The following is a 16,833-nucleotide window of genomic DNA, read 5'->3' as shown; positions in this document are numbered from 1 at the left end:
AAATAAAGTAGGTACTGCTATTTTCTTATCCAAATTCATTTTCTGCAAATGATGTGAAAATTATCCCATTTCAAATACAATGGGAAAATGATCTAAAATTGTCCTTCTTTATTTATGTAATAAGAAATACATATCGCCAGACTGACATTTTGCTTAGACCAGTCTGACCAACTTTTAAATTCCAAGCGGGAACTTTCCTCAAAATAAACCCAAAATATTTGTTTTATTTCTGTTTTTTTTGTTTTGTTTTATTGTGTGTAACTACAATTTAATTAGTTTAAAAATTGGCTTATGTTTTTTATGCTTGGCACATAAATCATAAAACATTTAAATTATATTTATTTTTAATTTCATAAAAAAAAAAAATTACATATAAAATTTTAAAAACTAAAAATTGTAATTGTTCACCATTTTATTTATTTATTTTATTTTGTATGTTAAACATTTTGTTTCTTTTTTCTAAAAAAAAAAAATTGGCAGTAAATTTGTTAAACCAACTTACAGGCAGCATTTATTTTTATTCGTACAAACTGACAATGGATTTAATTAATATTTTATGCGGAATTTATTATTTTTTATTAACATTAAAAATGTATATAATTGTATTTTGTTTATTTGTTTTATTTTAAATCGCATAAAAAATAATTTGGTGTATAGCACTTAAGGAAGAATAAAAAAAAAAAACTTTAAACAAAATTATAATTATAATTTAATATTACAAAAAGGAATTAAACAATTATGTATATATTTATGTATTTCACAATACATAATATAGTAAAGGTATAAACAATTGGCTGTGTTTTTTGTTTTTTTATTATTATTTTCTAAGCAGTATATTACAAAAGATATCTCTATTAACTGGGGTCATTCTTAAGTATAAACAATCTAAAATTATTTTTTTATTTTTCTTCTTCTAACAAACAAACAAAAGTTAATTTTAAGTTAAAGTGTACAAATATTATTACAAAATGAATAAAAAATAAAAAAATAATAAAAACAAAAATGGTGGTAGGAATACGTAGAGTTCATTCTTATCTGAGAATTTTTTCTTTTTTTAAATTACCGATTTTTGGGAAGTTTTTTTTTCTTTTGTTTGTCTGTAGCCTTGGACTTATGTCGAATTCTTAATACAAACTTGGCATCTTGATACCCTCTGTCTCAGGAATCCTGACTTAAGTGTTTGCTGTTCAGGTTTGGTAAATTGTTGACTTTCCTCGACAGTGACCAACCAGAAACTGGTCTGAGTCTCGTAGAAGTGACAATGTCCCTTGGCACCATTACATTCGATGAATGGTGTCGCTCTGAAGTCTTCAAGGCAGGAACCAGGTGATGAGAGACCTTGTCCACCACCACCGTTACCGACGCCCGTGTGCTAAAGAGAGATATTTTTATAGTTTTATCAAAAAACAAAAACTAACCTGAAACTTACCATGGCAAAACTGTAACCAATCCATAGACCTTCCCATCCTCCAGGACAACGTGGCACCTCTAGCGATTGACTGTGTATGGCAATGACATTAGCTGGGGCTTCGCAAACCACACAGCGCGAGATGTATTTCTGCATCTCGTAATTTTGTACTGGCATCATTGGAATGGCAGCTGAAGTTGACAGCCAGAAAGTACGGTCGTTTCGTGAAGCATAGTTGCAGACATTGTTTTGGCCACAAGCCATAACGGGCAGTGTTGAGAAACGACGAACACATGATCCTGGTGATCCGAGATCTTGATTGTGTGGATAATCATTTCCGTCGACGTAGAGCAGAGAGTATCCATTCCACATTTCGGTGTGACCCTTCTCACAACGTGGGATTTCTTCGGTTTGACTGTGTTTGACAAGTAGAATTCCAGTTAGATAATCAGGTGCTGGGGCGCATGCTTCTCCTTGTTCACCCTTGATTCCAAGAAGTCCGATAGCACCATCGCGACCAGGTAAACCAGGAAGACCCATGTCTCCCTTTGGTCCAGGACGTCCAGTTGGTCCGGGGAAGCCTTGTAGACCTCGATCACCCTTTTCTCCGCGTTCTCCTTGGATACCGACAAGACCGCGAACTCCTTGGAAACCACGATCACCCTTTTCACCGTCATGTCCAGGCTGGCCAGGTTCACCCTTTGGTCCGGATGGTGGCACAAGTCCAGGTTCACCCTTTTGTCCTCGTTGACCGGGAATACCATCGCGTCCATCACGACCCTTAGGACCAGTTGAACCCTTTTCACCCATGGGACCCATTGGTCCGGGAAGACCTTCAAGACCAATCAAACCACGATCTCCCTTAATACCTGGATATCCATCGAGACCACGGACACCTTCAATTCCTTGATTACCCTTGTCACCCTTTTGTCCTTCGAATCCAGGTAAACCACGATCTCCTCGCTCTCCGGGATATCCGAGATCACCTTTAGGTCCGATTGGTCCAGGGAATCCATCCATGCCATCCTTTCCAGGAAGACCCATTGCACCACGATCACCCTTCTCACCTTGAGGACCCATTTTACCAGGCAGACCAACATTTCCTGGCATACCTGCCAATCCTGGAAGACCCTTTTCACCCTTGATTCCAGGACGTCCGACCATACCTTCACGTCCATTCTTTCCTGCACGTCCGGGCAAACCTTTCTCACCCTTAATAGCAATTCCAGCCAAACCTTGTTCACCAGTTAGACCCATGTCACCCTTTTGTCCAGGGGCACCACTCAAACCAGGTACACCTTGAGGTCCAGGGAAACCACGTTCACCCTTTGGTCCTTCACGGCCAGAGAAGCCAGTATTACCTTTAGGTCCAGTCGTTCCAGGAAGTCCAGTCATGCCAAATTCACCAGGTTCACCTTTCTCGCCAATGATTGTAATGGCTTCAGCATCACGTCCACTGGGTCCAGGATAACCACGTTCACCCTTAAGACCAGGAGCTCCAGCAATACCTGTAAAACCTTGATCTCCCTTTTCTCCAGTAGTTCCAACGAATCCATCCAAACCAGGTTCACCCTTCAATCCCTTTGGACCGGGGAATCCTTGAGGTCCTTGAATACCAGGTTCACCAGGCAAACCATCAACGCAAGGTATAGCGGGAGGAGCTGGTCTTCCAGCCAGACCCTTGTCACCCTTGAGTCCTCTTTGTCCTGGATATCCGCGTTCACCTTTCATGCCAGGCATACCGGGTGGGCCATCAAATCCATCTCTACCAGGTTCACCCTTCTCTCCAATTGGTCCAGCCATTCCATATCCAGGCATACCAGGCATACCTTTGTCTCCTGGGTAGCCAGGGTTTCCATTGCTTCCATCAATACCACGTAATCCTGGGGGACCAGGTTCACCCTTTTGTCCCTTTTCAGATGCATCTCCAGGCAAACCAGGTGCTCCTGTTAAACCAGGTAATCCAAGGTCTCCCTTAACTCCATCTAATCCAGGTAATCCATCGGCACCAGGAGGTCCAAGTGGTCCAATGTCACCCTTCAAACCTTGTAGTCCTTGAGGTCCTGGAGGACCACGGAAGCCAGTCAAACCATTTTCACCATTCAAACCACGTTCTCCCTTATCACCTTTAACACCAGGAATACCAGTTCTTCCAGGAGTTCCTCGAATACCAGGAAGTCCACTTGGTCCAGTAAAACCTTTAGGACCATCGATACCAAGCTCACCACGTTCACCCTTTAATCCAGGCATACCGACTAATCCAGGGTTACCAGGTTCACCCTTGGCACCTTCGCGACCTTGTACTCCATCAACACCGGGTGAACCTCGAGGTCCAGGAGGTCCCATTGGTCCGACTGGTCCTGTATCTCCCTTTTCTCCCAATGGTCCAGGATAACCTGGAGCTCCAGGTGTGCCAAGATCTCCCTTTTCTCCAGGATAACCAACTTGTCCATCAGCACCAGGTAAACCAACACTTCCTGGCAAACCACGATCTCCTCGTTGACCAGGTTGACCGTCATTACCTCTTGGTCCGGGGGGTCCAGTAACTGCTATACCTTGTTCTCCCTTTTGACCACGTTCTCCGGGTCTTCCAGGCAATCCTCTAGCACCATCCTTTCCAGGAGCTGCTGGGAATCCAATAGGTCCTTGATTACCTTTCTCACCTCGAGGTCCAGTCAATCCTCTGGGTCCAACAGGTCCATTAAGACCTTGATAACCTTGTTCACCCTTAGCTCCAGTTCTTCCAATGTCACCCTTTTCTCCCATTGGTCCCATAGGTCCTGGACTGCCTTCGTAGCCCTTTTCACCCTTGTTACCCTTTGGTGGCATCATACTGCGATCCATTTCACAAGTACCAGGTTCTCCCTTGAATCCTCCAAGTCCAGTATCACCCTTTTCACCCTTTTGCCCATCATAACCAGGACGTCCTTGTTCTCCTTTGATGCTGTCACCTTTAGGTCCAGCAAATCCATTTCTACCAGGTGCTCCTGCAGCTCCATCTTGACCAGGTGTTCCAGGGAAACCTTTGTCACCTCTTCGGCCAATCTCTCCCTTAACTCCAGGCAAGCCCGGCTGTCCAATTTCACCTCGATCACCCTTTAATCCGGGGTAACCTTGTGGTCCACGTTCACCCTTTGATCCCTTCTCGGTGGCAGTTAAATTCAAGTCAATAATAGCATCACGTCCAGGAGGACCATCAGGTCCGGGTAAACCAGGAGTACCATCACTACCTCGGTCTCCAATATCTCCCATAGGTCCAGGTAGTCCATCGTCACCACGTTCACCAGGCATACCACGTTCTCCGGTTGGACCACGAGTTCCGGGTAAGCCATCGGCACCATCAAATCCTCGTTCACCTTTAGTTCCCTTTTGTCCTGGTGCACAGTCTGTACATCTTCCACCAAGGTCACCCTTTGGTCCAGTTTCACCCTTTTGTCCAGGTTGTCCAGATCGGCCAGTGTCACCCTTTTCTCCTTGCCTTCCAGGACGACCAGGTGAACCGGGTTGTCCAAGTTTAGAGTCACCAGGTACACCAACAGCTCCAGGGAAACCACGTTCTCCTTTTCTACCTTGATCACCAGGACGACTGTAATTAAAAAGATTATAAGACTGATCTTACCACTAAATAAAAATATAGCGCACCCTGGTGTTCCAATGTCACCCTTAAGTCCAGGCAATCCAATTCCGGGTGTTCCAGGCTCTCCCTTCATACCTTCGGGACCGGGTGGGCCAGTGTGTCCACGTGGTCCAAGTGGACCGGGGTTGCCAGGTTGTCCAAGATCTCCCTTATCTCCTTTTTCACCAGGTGGACCTTCCAAACCAGGTCGACCAGCCAAACCGGGACCACCCTTAGGTCCGGCAGGACCAGGAGGCCCTGTGGGACCGGGGTATCCATCTAAACCTTTTGGTCCAGGCTGTCCGCGGAAACCACGAGGACCTTTAGGTCCAGATGGTCCTGGAGTTCCCTTACCACCACCGGGAGGTCCAGCGGGTCCAATTAAACCTTGTGCACCAGGCAAACCTGGTCTTCCGGGTTCTCCTTTCATACCTGGAGTTCCGTCCAAACCTCGTAAACCAATCTCTCCGCGATCACCTTTTTGACCTGCTGGCCCAGGTGGACCAAAGTTACCTTGACGACCCTAAATAAAGCATTGATATGAAACCAGTTATAATATATGTACAACTTAGTTACTTACTCTGTCTCCAGATGGTCCAGGAAGACCTTTTTCACCTTTAAGTCCATCACTTCCGGGTGGCCCAGCATATCCAATATCACCCTTGTCACCTTGTAATCCTGGCTCACCTTTGTCACCTCTATCACCTTGTGCTCCAACCCATGGATGTGGGCCATCTGTGAAATGTTCATCAAGCACCGCTGCTGGCTCTCCCTTTTCTCCCTTAATTCCCTTAATTCCAGGAACAGGTTGTGCAATACATGAGTCACCTTTCTCTCCCTTAATACCGCGATCACCACGAGGACCGGGTTGACCATATGTACCAGTATCTCCACGATCACCTTTTGGCCCCTGAGGTCCATCATTTCCGGGCAGACCAGATCTTCCCATAAAACCGGGTTCACCCTTGTCACCCTTAGCAAAATCACCAATTTCTTTAGCCGGTTCACCCTTTTCTCCCTTAGATCCTGGATTACCTGGATAACCTCTTGGACCAACCATTCCAGGTAGACCATCCAAACCACGCAAACCATCACTACCGTTACATCCGTCCTTACCAGGGATACCAGGTGCACCAGCTGCTCCCATATGTCCTTGAAGACCACTTACTCCGGGAATACCAGGGAAACCGGTTGAGCCTCGTTCACCCTTATAACCTCGGGGTCCCAACAAACCTGGATCACCTTTTTGTCCCTTTTCACCTGGAGGTCCATCAATACCTGCATAACCTGTTTGACCTTTGGGTCCAGGCCGACCGGCTGGACCTGGCAAACCACGGTTACCCTTTTCGGCGAAACATTTGGGTATACAACTTCCGTTTCCAGTGCAATTCTTTGGAACTTGGCCAGTTCGATAGCCGGTCGCTGTGTCGATTATAGCATAGCTCTCGTCGATTGGAGGTCGAGGTGGTTCTCTCAGTTCGCTGTTGGGGATAAATACACCGCCACTGCTGCTACTTCCACTTTCTCTCCAAAATTGCTAAAATTAAATTAAAAAATAGATAGATAGTAAGGAAGTGCAATCTATGAGGGTATAGGCGTGTTTATTACGGCTTCAGTTTCTAGAAGGACTCCAGCTAAGATTACAGCAATGGTAAACCTGAAATAAAAAAAGATATTAAATTTAAAAAATAATTTGGATAAATAAAAAAGAAAAGACTTTTTAACAAATTTTGGCAGTGGAAACTTTAAAATAGTATTTTAAAAAGGACAACATTAAATTGACGAAATTATAGGTGGGTATGGTGGTTACAAAATTTAAATTTTACCTGCATTAAGAAAAGAAACTTTTTAATGTTTTGTTAAGCAGACCGTTTTGAGGCAAATATTACATATATGTATCTCTCTACAAGTTTAAGTTTCTAAAAGATAAAGCATACACATTTCAAAAATAAATATATCTAATTCCTTTTCACTCTATACCTAGCCTACATTCTTGTACAACTATTCATCGAACTAACTTTATTATCTTTCAAAAACATTTCTAGTTTCATATTTATAATTTTGGATGTAGGTACAAGTCGATTTTGCTGAAAACGGCAAATTTTGGGATTAGGATTGCGACTTTTAAGTCACTTGCAGCTTACAGTGGGTAAACAACTGGAGACAATACAGAGAAGGGAACTTATTATAAAATAGTAACGAAGCAAAACGATAAGATATTTGATTGGGATCACTTCGGACACGAGAGAGAAATTATATTCTTCAGTGTAATGCATATTGCATTGATACCCAGCCACATAATATACATATATTACTTTTTTGAAAGAAAAATTAAATATCATCTTAGAGCCCCAAAAAAATTTACTTGCATAATCTTAGCGACCATCAAATAGGAGCCCCAAAAGAAAAAGTATGGCGTATACGTACTTTTTTTATTTTTTCTTATTTGATATGTATGTATATCTAAGCGGCCCCATACATCAAAGGGCCCCAAATACTTAGTCCTGCCCCGAGGCCTGGGAACTCAACGTACGCCTCTGTGTAGTGTAGCGGTATTGGTAAAGGAACACAATTCTATAGTACCGCAAAGGTATTCGGTAGCATACAATTGTATAAAATTCCAAAGCAGATGGTGAACATTTAGGTGTGGAACTTTCTTCTTACAATTACTTTACAATGCTACAGGATAACTTTCCGGAGTGGTCATTCCTAAGCACCACTTGCGGTATAACTCAAATGTTAAAGCTTTTAATTGAACAAAACTATGGAAAATTATAATTCGATTTTTTTAATTAAATAAAAATATTAAAATCGTTTCGTTTAAAAAAAAAAAAACATTTTTTGTATATACAGGGCGTCCTGGAATGAAATAAGGGCATTTTTCTACAGTAACTCTCTATCTGCAAAGTTGATGATTTAAGAAAACGCTTACTTTGGTATGCTTTTACTCATTTTAATGTTAATTTCTCCGTTAATACTTATGATAGAAACTTCATTAATGTCTTGATATTTAGAAGAAATGCTATTCCTTGTAACTGCATTTAAAAAATGTTAATATCTTTTTTTATTGTTCTGATATTATCTTTAAAGTGTATTCATTTTTCTAACCCATGATAATTTTTGACTTTGGGGCCGATTTTCTTCGATAAATGTATAACATATAATAAAGTTTCTATCATAAGTATTAACAAAGAAATTAACATGAGTAAAAGTATACCAAAGTAAGCGTTTTCTTAAATCATCGTTAAAGGATATAGAGGGTTACTGTAAAACAATTTTTTTCTAAGAACATATCCTAGAATCATCCCCCAAAAATGCCCTTATGTCATTCCGGGACACCCTGTATACAAATTTTCTTACATTTTTCAAAAAAAAATTGTTATGCCATTTTAAATAAAATTATAAATTATTCAAAACATAAAAACAAAGTTTCGATAAAATTCATCAACAAGTTTTGAAAAACTTGAGTTTTTAAGAATCCAGTTTTTGAAAAATTTTGTAAGTATAAAAATTTTGATTGAAATCGGCTTGATCGTTAACGAAGTTCATAAATAAAAAAAAAAAAACTGTTCTACGGCAGGTACCATTAATAACGATACCTACATATAAGATGGCTCTTATGTGTAATACTACACACAATCTAATCAAAATCTTTAGAAGCGTATTTGAAAAATTTTATATATCCGTTATATGACAGGTACCGTTAGTTTTAGTCATAAACAAAAAATTTCAATCTGTTCTCTAGGGAATCACCTAAAATTGTTAACTACCAAGTTTGAAAAAAAATCGCTATAGAAGTTTAGGCTGCAGCTGGAGGTACTTACAGACGGACAGACAACAGAAAAAGGGTGTTTTCATAAACGTCGGAAATCTGCGTCAGTCCAATCGTCTTTCTGCTTTGCTGCATTAATGAACACACCAATTCTGCAGAATGTTTGCAGGCCTGCGTTGGTACAATTTTCAGCAGTCACTGAGTGTTCATAAACGTCAGAAAAAAATATAAAAAAATTACCACAGAATGAGTTTTGTTTAAGCAAAAAAATATTTCTTTTTCAGTTCCCGAAAATATTGTTTTTAATAACACGAAAAATTTGTAAACCGTGTTACATTAGGGTGGCTAAAAAAAAATACTTTCTTCTAAAAAAAAAAATAATAAAAACACCGAGTAGTTCAAATTTAAAACAAATTATCTATGGAAAAAATATTTTTAATTAGGGTGTTCAAGAAAGTTTTTTTATGCGTTTGAAAAAAAAAATTATTTTTAGTGCACAGAAAGTTTGTTAAGTGCGTTTTTTGCTATAGTAATATTAAAGTCATGCCGAGTTAATTAAATTGAATTTGGTTGAATTCCAAGCGTAAATGTTAAATATACCATTTTTCTGAGCCCCCTAATTCGAAAATACCTACCCCAATTTTACATTATATTTCATAAACCATGTTTTACAAACTTTCTCTGCAGTGAAAAATAATTTTTGTAATTAATTAAAAAAAAAAGTTTGAACCACCCTAATGGAAATTTTTTTTTCTTCGATAATTTGGTCAAAACAACATCCACGTTGATTTTTTTGGAATTCTTCAAGCAACTGTAGAAGATAACATTTTTTAGAGCCACCCTAATACGAAAAAAATTTAATATAAACTCATTATCTCAAAAAACACGATTTCGAAATTTTCTGTGTCATTTAAATTTAAATTTTTCGAAAAATGAAAAAAGAAACATTTTTTGCACCACCCTTTTGCTTTTCATTTTTTTTAACAATATTTACATTTATTAACAAAAAAAATCGAATCAAGAGTCAAATAAATTTCTTCTTGAGTTCTGCAGCAATAAAATTTTGGCTGCGCAATCTGCGCAATCTGCCCGATGTTGACGACATACTGACGTTTATGAACAGCGGAACTGCAGTTGGACTAAGTTAGTCCGATCGCAGATCTGACTTTATGAACACGACTAACGCAGGCCTAAGTTAGGCAGACGTTTATGAAAACACCCAAACAGACAGAATTGTCGGAGCCACTTTTTTGGCATTCTCCATCATAGTAATATCATGTGTCATGTCTAATTGTTATCGAGTTCGATTTTTTTTTCTAATCTTGCCCTATAGTACCTGTATCGCAAGTTAAAATAAAATTGAATATCCAAAATGATTTTGTTATAATTTTTAGCATTAGAGTTACTGAAACGTTTTTGTAGAAAAATTTGCATTCAAATCAGTACCTATTTCGTTAACGAGGAAGCCAAAAAAAAACAGTGCAATGAATACTTTTTTTATTTCAAAAGTGTAATTTTATTTGACGTATTTTTTTAATCAAAATCATTAGATCCATTTTTAGAGAAAAACACGTTAATTTTGGTCGTAAAAAGTTTCAATTTCCCCATTAGGGAAATGAGATATTTTTCACCTCATTTGTTTAATGCAGAAACAGAATGAGCTAGAATTTGTAGTTAGTAGCCCTGTTTCATTGAAGGTGGCTGTTTACTCCAGAGTAGAAATCTAGTACAGATCATTTTTTGTTAATTTTAGTACTAGATCTATCTCATGAGTAAACTACCACCTCCAATGAAACGGCCGGCTAATATCTAGGAACGCACTCTTAACTCTACTGTCAGATGTCAGTATGTCACTTTAATTTGGTCAGAAAGAAAAACGTTTGCAGATAAAATATGGCTACTTTTCCAATATAAACACAACGTATATGAATATTTAATTTTAAGTATAAAAAGGCTTGCATTTTAAAGGTGATACATACATATAAGGTTTTGATTGAATAAACTTGAGAAAATATATCAAATTGTAATAAACAAATAATAATACCTGGACAACAACTGTTTGTAAACAAATGGTTAAACTACTTTGTTGTTTTAATTTTTTTTTGATGAATCTCATATTTTTGTCGGAAGAATTTTTTTTTTGGACTAAAATTCGCAAGAAGTTGAAGTTGTTTGTTCTCTCGTGAGAACTTTCTTTTGTGGAAAACTACACATCTTTAAAGTATCCAAAGAGGAATTGGGTTAAAAATGTTAAAAAAGTAGATAAATTTTGATTTTATTCAATATCTAAATAGACATTTTATAACACTCATTAATTCTTATAAAAATTAAAAATACCTACATCATTTTGCAATCATCCCAATTTAAAATAAGCAAAAAGTAATTATTGCAAGAGTTTGTATGTAACTTATGATTCCTTAAGATTTAAGGCACATAACAGATACAAAGAATTACAACCTAAAAGAAAACATTAGAACGGAAGAAAAATGTGGTAGTATTTTTAAATTAATAAACTTGAGCTAAATTATATAATTTCCTGTTGTTTGTTTTCAGTTTCATAGATCTTTAAGTAAATTACATTAAAAATAAATGTTTTTTCTTGTGGTGATAACGTTTTTGTTGTTTTAAACTTAATGAGATGCTTTCGTCCAGCACAAAACTAACTAATTTTTTTACTTCCTTAAATTTCTTTTCTACTCTAAGGCCAGGTGTGAACTGGGTTAAATAATATTTAGCCGAGGATAAATTTTTAACTTTTTTATGTGAGTTGATTATAGAATTTATCTTTGGTGAAACAAAAGGCTCTGTCAAAAAGGTATCCTCTGAAGAAGCATGATACATATCAAAAGATAGCTGAAAATTTATCTTTTCACCTTCATAGATCAAAAATTACGGCAGATAGCCATGTCTAAATGATTTTGTTTTATTTAATTTTTATTGTTAATTTTGAATAAAATCAATTCTTATCTAAAATCTAAATCTAGTGTCAAAAATTTATCCCAGACGAAATTTTAAACCTAAATATTTACACGGCCTAAATAAAGAAATTTAAAATTAAACTTCAAAGTACTTTAACATAAGATAACTATTTGCATAGCTTTAGAAAATGGGATTAGTAGCAAAGCTCGAGCGTAGTTCTCATTCGTTCTAATAGAATAAAACATTCATAGAAAATACTGAAAGCTTTAGCATTGTATTCCATTTCCATATATTCTCATTTTGGTAAAGTAAGTTGTTTTACAAATGTTCAGTTTTCCAATACCTACTACAATGGACCAATCCCCTTAAATCATAAACTGAGAAATTTAAATTTGGTTGCATAGATGTTGTGGAACTCATTGAGTTATTATTGATTTCACATGAAGTTAAGTAAAAACTTATTATGTTCCACAAACTTACTAATTTTTAATTTGATAATTAATTTGAGTTTTAAAAAATGCAAAAATTCAAATGAAAGTATAAAAAGAAAAAATTAAATCCAAATCAAAAGCATTGTTAATAATCTGTTTACTTTCCATTAAAATAAAGTAGTAAAAAAAAACTGTTCTCTAAAATAAAACTTGAAACTTTTATTGAACAAAAGAAAAATTTAATATAATTAAACAAACCTTTTGTTTAATGAATTAGTTGCAGAAATACAAATTACATTTAATTAAGTATTAAACAAAAAAAAATTATTAATCCGGAAGTGATGTCATAATTCAAACATATATTTAAACTGTTATACTGATAAAATCAAATCAAAACTATGTCACACGACATTTTGTTCCAATTCAAAACCGGAGCTCAAAAAATGTAAAACTCTACATCCGACCCAATTCCATTTTGTCAAAATGTTGTAATATTCGATTAGATTCGATAAGCCGAACAAAAAAAATTAATTTTTCGTTATTTTAAAATAAATTTTCCATAAATTTAAATTTACTAAAAAAATATATTTTCCACAATTAATTTGAAACTTACCTTTTTATATGGGGTCCCATTATCCCCATTTATGTAGTTTCAAAAAATTAAATTCCTAACTGAGCACCTTTTCCTGATATTTATTTTATCCTTTTTGATAATTGAGAAATCTTTTTTGCACAAAATGATTTTTTTTGTTTAAAATATCACATGGATTCGTTGAAAATAAAAAATGTCTACAGATATTGGTACATTGAGTGATCTCACATATATCTACTTTTTTTCGTGTTTTAAAATTTTTTAAAAATTTACTTTCGGGTGTTTTTTTCTGAAATTATAAATAAAAAAAATCACTTTAAAAATTTGAGAAATTAAAAAAAAATTAAATATTTATCTTAAAAAAAACCGCACATAACACAAAATTTTTCAAAAAAACAAAAAAAAAGCTGATGCAAAATTTTTTGAAATTTTTTTTTTATATGAAACCTATATTCTTTTTTTTTTATTACTTTGTAAAAGAAAACCCCATCCACCCTTGAATAGGAGGGAACAGCGGGTTCTTTCCTTTTTGCGATCTGACGCGATGGATCGACTAGAGCGTACTGATCTGGAGCGAAATCACAACGGAAAAATCCTCCTAACAGCCAGCTAACTCTAGAAGGCAGCAATCAACTAACTATGCTCAACTCACAAATAGTTCACACAAGACGCAAACGAGGCACCAAAACTACATATATCATACAGTAGCTACACGGCTCCTCTCTACACATACATTCATAAACCAAGGGGAGAATGCCTTTGGATTCCAGATTGCTGCTGCTAGACGATCGGCAACAGCCAGCAACCAGCGCCAGATCCAGAGCAAGCAAGCAACCAGAATCAAATATACACCAAAACCAAAAGAGCACAATGCCTCGTGTACATGTGGAGCGCGATATGATTATGAAGATGATACCGTAAGAACCACCACGCACCACCACACCAGAAACACGATCGCTCTGGATGCCGTACAATGTATATATTTTTTTTGTATTCTAGATACATTATTCTGGAGCAAAAATCAAAGACTTCCACTCCAGCGCTCCTCTGGCCCATTTTTATGCGATAATGTTGGGTGGAAGAGGACGATTGCGAGATCGATTCGCGCAGAGGATCGCCTCTACCGAACATGAATTCCGGCCGGCAGCGGCGCGGTGCGAGGCGGTACGAGAGGGTGCTAAGGGAGGCATGTGGTGTGTGGGGTCAAAAAGCAAGTGATATGGATTCATAAAGTGCTACAAGTGTGCGCGTCGTCATTTCAACGCGCTGAAACAATACATTGACATAATGGAACGAAATGATCTTCACTAATGTAGAGGGTTGTTTTTTGCTTTGAGGCTACATAGCTGACGGCAGCAACGGGAATATCAGTATTGTGTTCTCTTTGGGAGTAGAGGAGCTCCAGACATTGCAATCTTTTGTATGTGTGTTGGGCAAAGCATTGGGCAAAACTGAAATTCTGTTGGGAGACTCGTGTTTAGTAACACTTCGAACGTTTGTCGATCTCCATGCAGGAGGAGTGAGTATTGCTCTGCTGCTTGGGATAATTTTTGTCCATTTATTTCGTTTGGCTTACAGAGAGATCTCTTCGTAATAGTTCGAAAGTCGGTTACCACAATTCTTTTGCAAAAGAAGTTTCAATCGTTGAGGAGGTAAAGACATATAATAAAAAAAACCTTTTTTGTGCGGAGATTTTCATCAAGATCGATGTGTTTTAAAATTCGGCGGGATTTGATTTAATTTTTTTTTATTTTTGTTTTTTTTTTTTTTAATTTCTTGTAGATCATTTTGATCGGTTTTTGGTGGACTTTTAGAATTTTTTTTGAAATTTGATTTTTTTTCTTGTGCGAAATGAAAACTCCCAGAGGCCTGTCCGGTCTCTTGGGCAGCCCAAACTTATCCTATATTTGGGCGGTGATATTTGCAATTTATCTGATATGCCTTTTGAATGGACGAGATAGTTTTGTTGATGCTAAGGTAAGTGATTGTAAAAAAAAAATATGATTAATTAACGGTTTTTGAGGTAGAAAAACTAGGTTATGGTCATTTATAATAGCTGTTAGAAACTTAACCAAGGGTTAATAAAATTGATTTTTATTGAAAATCAATTCAAATCTAACGGGGATAATTAGGAAGTCCATATAATGATGACAGAAGTGGAAAAATATATTTATTTTTAAACACAGGATTAATACAAATTAATCTCAAAAAAGGTTTATTCCCTTAATTTTTTTTATTATTTTTGTTTTTCAATTTTAAATATTAAATTTAAAAATTTGTAGGAGTCTATCACGTTTATTTATTTAAATTAAAAAAAAAACATTTTATATTTTTTGGAACTTTTAAAAAAGTGAAGTTCGTCGAAAAAGTCAAAACAAATTTGGCAAATTTATCTTCCTATTTTAAGCTTAAAAAAATTATAAAATTACCAAATTTTTTTTAATTTAAATAATTCGTTTCGCAATAATAATAATTTGTTTCGCAATAATATTCCTTCTCTGTAAAGTGCTGAACGCATTCATTTGTCATTTCTCGGAACTAAAAAAATTCCTAACGGTAACATCACTCCAAAACAAATGTCAAAATTGTAAAAGGAGTGAATTTGAACAATCAACTTCCAAATCACTCCATCTTTCAAATGGAGTAAACAAATTTTCCAAAATTAAACAAAAAAACACAAATTATATATATCCTGTGGAACGTGTTCATTTTGTATTTCTTGTTTTCATTAGAGAAGGAAAAACATGTGGAACGTATTTACTTTTTTGTGGAACGTATTTGCTCCTCATTGTGTTCGAAATTACAGTGTAAGGCCGTTTCACACGTTAAGCATAACCATCATATACCTCCTACAATTTGTAACTGTCGCATCTTGAAAAGTGGTCGAAAAACGGTGTGAATCGGAACGAAGTTGATAAAAAAATGGATTTCGTTCCAATTCACCATGTTTTTTTTTCACACGTTTCCATATTTTGTACTCCAAGATTTCAATTCTTAACGGCGAAATAAAAAAAAAATTTTAAACTTGATACTATCAATTTTCTTGTTCAACTTGGGTTCTGAAAAAAATTTGGTTTTGCTAGCTCTTAAATGTTTGGGTATTTTTCACATATTCAAGGAAATCAATGCAATTCCAAGGTAATCGGGCAGAATCTGTAAATGTAACACTATTTGTACTAGATTATCAACTCATTTATAGTTTAACGCCTCCAAAGGGATGCGGTTAATTTTACATTTTCATAAATTGAAGACATCGAAAAATTTGTCCGAAAAAATTGTAACCTTGTTCAATATCTGATAGCTTGGGTGACTTTGATAAGAGGAAGTCAAGGTCAAGGCATTGTGCACGTGGAGTCTATACTTACAAGAAAATAGAAAATGTTCAAATAATTTTTACTTGCAATTGGTTAATGCTCCCAGGGTTCCTATCAACAGAGTTCTTTATATTTAAAAAAAATAATATTAATTTTATCAGATGGTTAATAACAATTTAATGGAACACACAATTAAGGAAAGCAATGCAATTCCCAACGACTACTTTTGCAAAAGAGTAGTTGTAGATGAAGTACCAAATGTACTAAATCACCTACTCATGATCGGCTTCCTTCTCCAAAACAAAGCGGATATTATTTATCGATTAACAGAAAGTTCTCTTGTGTTTGTATAAATGGAAACGAAGAATCAGATCACACTATTTGTTCTTTTTGGAAGTTTGTACGGTGCCCTACGAAAAAAATCAGATGACGTACTTAGTTTCGTTTAGTTTTGTTTTCGAACGCAATAAGGCTGCTAACGAAGTCCTTCATAAGGATTACGATTTTTTTATCGTTGCTCATTTCTCTGGCATATTTAAATAAATTGTGATACGATACAATTTTTTAATTGTTTAAAAATGTTTTTCTATTCATTTTAAAATAAATTTTTTACGTCTGAAAGAAAATATGAACTGTCCAAACCGAAAAACAACTTGACAGATAAATGCTTCTGTTCTGTTAAAACAATTGACGTAAACGTATGCATTTGACAAAAAGGGAAAAATAGTTTCGTTATCTGCTGCTTAGTACTTAAAACTACTTTGAACTACTTTAGCTATAT

The 16,833-nt window shown here is 36.1% G+C and overlaps 2 protein-coding genes across 2 annotated transcripts in view; one reads left to right on the top strand and one right to left on the bottom strand.

The window, feature by feature from the left end:
• Window positions 1-464: 464 nt before the first annotated feature.
• Window positions 465-13,377, bottom strand: LOC129905804 (collagen alpha-1(IV) chain). Its single transcript, XM_055981383.1, has 7 exons — window positions 13,209-13,377; window positions 12,760-13,027; window positions 6,633-6,681; window positions 5,605-6,561; window positions 5,051-5,547; window positions 1,430-4,994; window positions 465-1,372 (listed from the first exon to the last, which is right to left on the bottom strand). Exons 2-7 carry the CDS (start codon window positions 12,786-12,788, stop codon window positions 1,112-1,114), a joined length of 5,358 nt encoding a protein of 1,785 aa, XP_055837358.1. The 5' UTR covers window positions 12,789-13,027; window positions 13,209-13,377; the 3' UTR covers window positions 465-1,111.
• Window positions 13,378-14,194: 817 nt separating this feature from the next.
• Window positions 14,195-16,833, top strand: part of LOC129905802 (collagen alpha-1(I) chain) — a 37,000-nt gene continuing 34,361 nt past the window's right edge. Inside the window, exons 1-2 of the mRNA XM_055981381.1 lie at window positions 14,195-14,390; window positions 14,521-14,715. Coding sequence (XP_055837356.1) covers window positions 14,590-14,715 — 126 coding nt within the window. The 5' untranslated portion in view covers window positions 14,195-14,390; window positions 14,521-14,589. The remainder of the gene's footprint in view (window positions 14,391-14,520; window positions 14,716-16,833) is intronic.

This window comes from Episyrphus balteatus, chromosome 1 (genome assembly GCF_945859705.1).
Source record: "Episyrphus balteatus chromosome 1, idEpiBalt1.1, whole genome shotgun sequence".
NCBI lineage: Eukaryota > Metazoa > Arthropoda > Insecta > Diptera > Syrphidae > Episyrphus > Episyrphus balteatus.
This window is presented reverse-complemented; position numbering and strand designations above follow the sequence as displayed.